General features: G+C 36.0%; 1 protein-coding gene across 1 annotated transcript; it reads left to right on the top strand.

The window, feature by feature from the left end:
• The first annotated feature begins 296 nt into the window (after nt 1-296).
• On the top strand, nt 297-1235 carry LOC143410907 (olfactory receptor 7D4-like). The gene has a single exon (XM_076871713.2). It carries the CDS (start codon nt 297-299, stop codon nt 1233-1235), a length of 939 nt encoding a protein of 312 aa, XP_076727828.2.
• The last annotated feature ends 6991 nt before the right edge of the window (nt 1236-8226 follow it).

The raw sequence follows: 8226 nt of genomic DNA, 5'->3' as shown, positions 1-8226 counted from the left end.
GTTCTTTCAAACTGTTATGACTCAATTTAATGTCTTGGAATCTAGTTACAATTGTCTACATGTGGATATCCACTTTTGATTTCTGGTAATTTAAAGAAAGTCCATGTGATTATACACTTTAAAGGAGAAATGGGCTGCCACATGGTTGAGAAAAATCACACTCACTGGCAGGAGAAACTAAGGATGTAGGATTTCCATCCTAGGGAGAGCTCATAAAGTGATAATTAACTGGGATTCCAGATGGCTATTCATTGAAACTCACCTTTACCTGCTTCTGTAAGAGATAGACCAGCAACATGGAAGCTGAGAACCATACAGTCCTGTCACAATTCCTCCTCCTGGGCCTCTCAGATGATCCCGAACTGCAGCCTGTCCTCTTTGGGATTTTCCTGTCCATGTACCTGGTCACAGTGCTTGGGAACCTGCTCATCATCCTGGCTGTCAGCTCTGACTCCCACCTCCACACCCCCATGTACTTCTTCCTCTCCAACCTGTCCTTGGCTGACATCTGCTTCATCTCCACCACGGTCCCTAAGATGCTGGTGAACATCCAGGCACACAGCAATGACATCTCCTACACAGAGTGCCTGACTCAAGTGTATTTTTTCCTTATGTTTCTTGGAGTGGATAATTTTCTGCTGACGGTGATGGCCTATGACCGCTTTGTGGCCATCTGCCATCCCCTGAACTACACAGTCATCATGAACCCTCGGCTCTGTGTCCTCCTGGTTCTGATGTCTTGGCTCATCATGTTCTGGGTCTCCCTGATTCATATTCTACTGCTGAATCGACTGGCCTTCTCCACAGGCACTGAAATCCCACATTTCTTCTGTGAAGTGGCTCAGCTTCTCAAGGTGGCCGGCTCAGATGCCCTCATCAATATCATCTTTTTGTATGTGTCAACTGCTTTGCTGGGCATGATTCCTATGACAGGGATCCTCTTCTCTTACTCTCAGATTGTCTCCTCCTTAATCAGAATGTCCTCCATTGAGAGCAAGTACAAAGCCTTCTCCACCTGTGGGTCCCACCTCTGTGTGGTCTCCTTGTTCTATGGAACAGCACTTGGGGTTTACCTCAGCTCTGCTGTGACCCATTCTCCACAGGGAAGCACAGTTGCCTCAGTGATGTACACTGTGGTCACCCCCATGCTGAACCCCTTCATCTACAGCCTGAGGAACAAGGATGTGAAGGGGGCCCTGGGGAGACTCCTCAGCAGAGCAGCCTCTGATCCTTAAGGAATGACTGACCTGAGAAGTAGAGGGACAGTGTGGCCTGTCAGGCAAATGTTGTGTTTCAATGTCCAGTGCCAGGCTCTGTTTCTTTCCTAAAGCTTGTGTTTGATTTCTTCTATACCCTATGCCTTTGCTTCTGTAGATTTTTATATATATTTCTCCCTAACAAATCCTTCAGTATTTTCTTTTTAATTTTCTCCTCTGTATGTAGCCCATAATATTTCAAGTTTTGTAAGTTTTCTTGCAGGCACTTCTAGATTTCCAACTTGACATGAAGACTTATATCAAGTCTTATATCAAGACTTATATCAAGACATGGTTTCCTGAAAAATTACGGCATGAATGTTCTCCACCTTAATGTGATCTTGTTCTTTTTTCTCTGGAATAAATGAAAATCATCAGAACAAAGTGCCTACCAGGCTGTGCTGGTGACTCCATATTTGTGGATACATTCATTTTGGAGGGATTTGAGACATTTTCTGTTTTTCTTTCTTCACATGATTTCTGAAGAGAAGCAACATATTGGATGGACTAAAACAGGAAGCTAAAAATGAGCACACCCTCATACCTTTGTTTTCCTGCTTTTTGTAGCAGCAGTGATTGAATTTTGAATATGAAGGATACAATCCAGCAGTGTTTCTCTGTTACATAGTAATATAATGCCTATGATATTCTGAAAGATTGTTTCATTCTTTTTTTGGGGGGGAGGTGTACTGGGGATTGAACTCAGGGGTACTCAATCACTGAGCCATATCCCCAGCCCTATTTTGTATTTTATTTACAGACAGGGTCTCATTGGGTTGCTTAGCACCTCACTTTTGCTAAGGCTGGCTTTGAACTCATGATCTTCCTGTCTCAACCTCCCGAGCCGCTGGGATTACATCCCCGACTGCTTCATTCTTTTTGATCTATAATTTCCCCTTTCTTTCTTCTTACCTTCATATTTTCTCCTTCTTTCATTCCCTACTTCCTTAGTTTTCTTATTTATTGTTGGTTAAAGTTAACTATCTTCTTTACTATGGCTACAGATCGACTTTAAGTATACACCACAAGTTGTTTATTCATTGATGGATATGTGGGTTATTTCTACCTTTAACTATTAGTAAATTACTGCTCTTGATATGCACAATTGGGTATTGTTTGTGTTGCATTAATGATGCTTTGGTGAATGACAGGCTGTCTGTGTGATGGTGATCCCATAAAACTGGATTGCCTAGTGATGTCACAGTCATGGTAGTTTATGTAAGTGCATTGCAGGATGTTTGTACACTGATGAAATTACCTAATGTTGCATTTCTCAGAATATATTCTCATTAAACAGTGTATGACTACATGATTCTCATTTTACTGGGTAATGTATATAGGGATGGGACAGCTTGGTTGTGGGGTATTTCACTTAGCAGAATTACCATGCAGGTTTTCATTGTGGCCAGCAAATTTTATATTTTAATGTATGGAGGTTCTGTTATCTTGACATCCTTGCCAATATTGGTGGTATCTAATTTTGTAAAAAGTATGCCACTCTTGACTCTGAAGTAGCACCTCATTTGCTTTTGATTTGTGTTTCCCTGTGAGTCATTGAGCATATTTTCAGGTGCTTCTTTGAAGTTAATGCATCTTCTCTGCAGAAATGCTTTATTAAGTCTTAGCTCATTCATCAATTGTGTAGATTATACTTTTTTTCCTGTTAAAATTTCATTATTTTGTCAGGGTACTTGACCCTTATCAGATGTATGTTCAATGATATTTTTCCATTCTGTATGCTAGTATTACCTTTTCCTCAAACGTACAGTTTAATGTTAATTATACCCACCTTGATGTGCAAGAGATCTATTGAAGTTATTTCTGTCTAATGGAAACTTTGTATCATTGGACCAACATCATGTTGCCTATAATGACTTTTAAGGCTCCCTTTTCTCCATATACTCACCAGCCCTTGTTGTCATCTGGGTTTTTGACAATATCCCCTCTAATGTGTGAGGTGATGTCTCCTTGCAGTTTACTTTGCATTAGACTAATGAATAGTGACAGTGAGAAATTTCTTCATATACTTGTTAGATATTTGTGTATATCTATCTATATATTTGGAGATATACACACACAAACACACACACACATTCAAATAGATATAAGTGAATAATCATTGCCTCAACCAATATCATAGGGTTTTCTCTAGTTGTCTTCTAGTAGTTTTATAATTTCAGGTCTTACATTGGAATCTTGAATTCTTAGTCATTTTTATGTGCATGTTGTGACAAAGGGTCTATGTTCATTTTTCTGTATGTGGATATCCAGTTTTCCTAGAATCATTGACTGAAAACACTTCTCCTCCCACAACAATGTGTCCTTGACATTATTGTCAAAATGGCTTAATTATGAATTGATCCATAAACTGGTGCATTCATTTCTGGGCTCGCTATCTTGTTCCATTGTCTTTATGTCCATTTTATGCCTCTATTAGGCTCCATTTCCTTGATAGTGTGTCTTGGTTTGTATACATTTTTAAATTTATTTAAGAGCAACATAACTTTTTTGAGTTTTTTTGTTGGTTTTTTGCTTTTTTTTAACTAATGAATTTGGGTCATTTCAAGAATCTAAAAGATTTATGATTTTACTCATAATATTTAAACTATTGGATTTTTGTGTTATATATGGTGTGAGCTAGGTCTCCAGATTACTTCTTTTTATTAAATTCATTCCTGGAAAGTTCACTGGATATGTTTGTGAATCACACCATTAATTATATCTATTTGGCAGTGAAACATGATGCTCAAGTGTTCTGCTTATCTATAAAGCATTGCAAGGAAGGCAATTATGTTTATAGAGAAATAGGTGAGAAAGTAATGATTATGGTTGATGGAGCCCTAGTTATGGTTTTTCAGTTCTCATACTTAAGGTAAGTCCTCCCCAAATTCTAATGCATATTCATGATGAATAAGCTCTCATGGGTCACTGTTCTTATTGGCATTTATGTTTCCTGGAAGCCAACTTGGAAATTAGGGCATTTGATTCTGAAATGTCTTGGGGAATATGATTGGAACAAATATCTGTGAGGAGAATTTGAACAGATTTCACTATTCCAATAACTATAGGAAAAGACCTGAGAAAGGCTTAAGTAAACCAGGTAAGATATCACAGTGATATCTATCAAGTGGTGATCAGGAAAGGGTTCTTCTTCCCCAGTGTTAAAGAATTAACACTCAAGAAATGCCGAGGCAAGGGTAGCAAGCATGTTTTATTTAGGAAAGAGATAGAGATAGACTTCTCCAAAGAGAAAGGGATTTGAGCTGAAAACCCATGAAAGAGGGTGTGATTTACTTTCATATAACCCTGGAATCCCCCTCTTTAATCATTGTCTTCTCTTTCTTCCATGCATATGTGAATGAGAGCAAGAGTGTAGGGGTTAACCGTTTGCAACACATTGTTCTCTATTCAGTAACCTGTCATCACCCTCTCAACCCCCATCATTGATTACTGCACTGACTGTCTGACTTTTACCTCTGTGTCATTCCTCACTCAAGAACTTTGGGTCCTTAAATCTTCTTAGGGCATTTGGGTTTCAACTCATTTTGGCTACTTCCTGTTGAAAGTGGGTAGTTTTTGGAGAAAGAAACCTGAAGTCTTTATTCTCTATCAGGCAGGGCATGGAGAGTTAAGATTATTTAGCATTATTAGGACAGTCCAGAAGGCCATGATGACTGTTATTGGGTGACTAGATGAGGTTTACATAGGGTGAGATCAAGCTAAGAAAATAATAAATAAACAGCAAAACATTATTTTTTGCAAACAATTAGCATGAGAGCAATCAGTATTATTGGCTAGTCTCTGAAAACCTTGAAGATGGTAACTCATTAAAGCTCCACATGATCTGTGAGAGGAGTCCAGTTAAGGATTTGGAAACATTTTAGCAGAGTTGTTAGAGACATATACATAACATTTAGTTTTTTATAATGTCACAGATATCCTCGTGAACTCTATTTAAGATATTTAATGCCATCTTATTTTTGTAAAATATCTTTCTATTGGCATTACCTCTGTGTTTAGTAGAGATCACTTTATCTCTGTCACTTAGGACTTTTTTGGTAAAGTTAATTAGTATTTTTATGTGCCATATTACATTATTTAGACCAACATGAGGGATAAATATTGGGGCTAGATGCCATACTAGCAAACACAGACCAAGCCTGCTTATGTGAAATGTTAGGAATCTCAAATTGATTCAAAATAGCTTGTGATTCTGACAGTCTCTTTTGATAGCTATCAGACAACTCCTGTCTAAAAACCCTTCTTTTATAACTTCAGCTTTACTTACTTTTGGCAGGGCTGACACAAGTGTACATCTTGAATTACACTAAAAAACTATTGTCTTTCCTTTTAAATACCCAGGTATGTCTGTGTTTTAGTTATAATTTTCTTGCTAGATGTTTAAGACCAAGTTAGTCAAATTGACCTTGTTTCTATCTACTGTTAAGAGTCAACTAAGATTATTCAGGGAATCACTCTTGGGAACTTGAAAGAAACCTCTTAGATTATCTAGTGCCATCTGCCAGGATGGGTCAGATTCTTGCTGACCACATGGAAGCATCAGGGATATTTTTTCCTCCAATGACCCTCCTTTTTGCAGAATGTGCACTGATTGCCTTCCTGGTCTCTAGGGTGCAATTGATCCCCCTGATTTCGAGGTCATGGGACCAGAGTTGCAAGGCCCTTAGTGAGGGCCCCTGGGTCCACACTGACCTCAAAGAGCAAGAGCCAAATATTTGCTATTTTCCTTGGCCCTTTTATTTTCTTAAATTTAGTCTCCAAGTTTTAGTTTTAAACATGTAGCAGGCTAGTGTCAAAAATCTTGAAGTAGGAGTACTGGGTTTTAACTTTAATGTTTATAATTTTACAAGTACTTACCTCCTTCCTTTTAATTGGGGTCAGTATTAGTACTAGAAGTCAGCTATATATCCCATCTGTCTTATAGGTGATGGCTTAAATTTGTTTAATTTGTCAAATTAACCCATGTTGTTTTATAAGATGTGTACTTCTGCAAAGCGCTAACAGACAATAGATATGAAATTTTACAAGGAAAATACAAAATGGAATTAACAAGCACAAAGAAATAATCAGTTTGTATGATAACTATGAACCAAGAAATGTATTTTTTATAATCCCAAACCTTTACTTAGTTATATACTATAATCCCCTGTTTATTTTGAGATCACAGTAATTTTTATAACAAAAATCTATATTTAGAACTTAAATTTAAATGAACTTAAGTTTAGCCTAATTTAGAGTCATTCTACCATGGAATAAGGTGAGGGCAGAGTCTTAACTCAGGTGAGGTAGACTTTTGACAAATCTTAGGTAAAGTATTTTATTTCTGAACCTGATTTTTGCCTCTTTCTTAAATATTATTTTACAAAGTTCTCATGTATTATTTTCTAAGTCTACTATTTCCCTTAGACAATAAAACCTAATGTGTTAAAGAAATTATCTTGATAGATAAGAGCAGATTAATGTTTTAAGAAACCATTGTTTTTTTTTACCACATTGAGAATTTTAATAAATTTAATAAATAAATTCTTGTTTATATCAGTATATTATTTTTGACCTTAGGAAAAAAGCTTTAAATAACTTTAACTGATAATGCTAATTTTACTCAACTTAATTAGACACAAACCTTTTTGTGATTTTTGAGATTTATCCTTATTTATGAGATTTATCCTCCAAAAACCTTGTGTAACTTACTTAGACATACTACAACTTGTTTAATTGGTCATACAAAAGACTTCCTCATCCAGAAACACTTCTTTTTCCTTCTAATTTCCATACTAAAATGTATTTCCCTACCTAGAATTTTTTATATCTATTTCCTAGTTGCTGACCCTTTTTAAAATTTATATTCTGAAAAATCCTTATGGGATTTCTTAATTTAGACAAATTACTCAATTTTAGTAAGATGAAATATTTTATGCTTTTTATAGTAATTTAATTGAAACACAACTAAAACCTTTTATACTTTTTACACATAGAATTATACTTGATATTATATTAACTCTTAGTAACCTTGCTTTTAGTAAAGAGGCAGAAACAAAAAAATGTTTTTTTTTTTTTTTTTTGGAGGGTGGACCCTGGGGATTGAACTCAGCGGCACTCAACTACTGAGTCACATCCCCATCCCTATTTTGTATTTATTTAGAGACAGGGTCCCAATGTGGTGCCCAAATGATAAAAAATGGCTCTACAGTAGGTCTCACTGAATTGCTTAGTTCCTCACCTTTGCTGAGGCTAGTTTTGAACTCATGATCTTCCTTTCCCATCCTCCTGAGCCACTGGAGCACTATCATGCCCAGCACAAGGCAATCTTAAACTCCTTTTTTTTATTTACAAGAATTCCCTCAATAAAAACCCTCTTATAGAGAAGCATGGCTATCAGAGGGAAATGACTTGTAAAATCATTTAATAGTACTTAAATATGCTTTACCTTTTAGAATTCCAGAAGTCAAGAGTACTTGAATTTATACTTAGCAGTTGATGTTTTAGCACTTTAACTTTGCAAATTAATCCAATGTCTCCTCTAACAAACGCATTTATGAAGATTAATCCTGTTTATGTGAAATTTAATTTATTCATTTGTAAGTGCTAACTTTAGGTTACCCATAAACACCAACATATTTCACAAGTGTAGTTAATAGTATTAGCTATCTTTTACAGAAACCAACTCTCTATCAATTGCCTGACCACCTAGAAAAACTTATGGGTTAGTAATTTTAAAGACCTCTTTGCTCTTAAATAATATATTTAATCAATTTATATTGAACTTAAAAAATTTTAAGTCACATGAACTAAAATGAATTTGGATCCATTCCTTGTTTCTTTTTTAAAAAACATTATGAGTGCTCATTTATATATGCCAATTTTGGTACTATGTAAGCAATATATAGACAAAGACACACATACAGTACACAAGAATGCACAAATCTATATAAAAACTAACAGGAACCAA

Source organism: Callospermophilus lateralis, chromosome 1 (genome assembly GCF_048772815.1).
Source record: "Callospermophilus lateralis isolate mCalLat2 chromosome 1, mCalLat2.hap1, whole genome shotgun sequence".
NCBI lineage: Eukaryota > Metazoa > Chordata > Mammalia > Rodentia > Sciuridae > Callospermophilus > Callospermophilus lateralis.
The sequence above is the reverse complement of the archived record's forward strand: the minus strand, read 5'-3'. Positions and strand labels throughout refer to the sequence as shown.

Excerpts from the sequence above, each read along its gene's own strand:
- LOC143410907 (XM_076871713.2), top strand. The coding sequence starts at position 297 with ATGGAAGCTGAGAACCATACAGTCCTGTCACAATTCCTCCTCCTGGGC.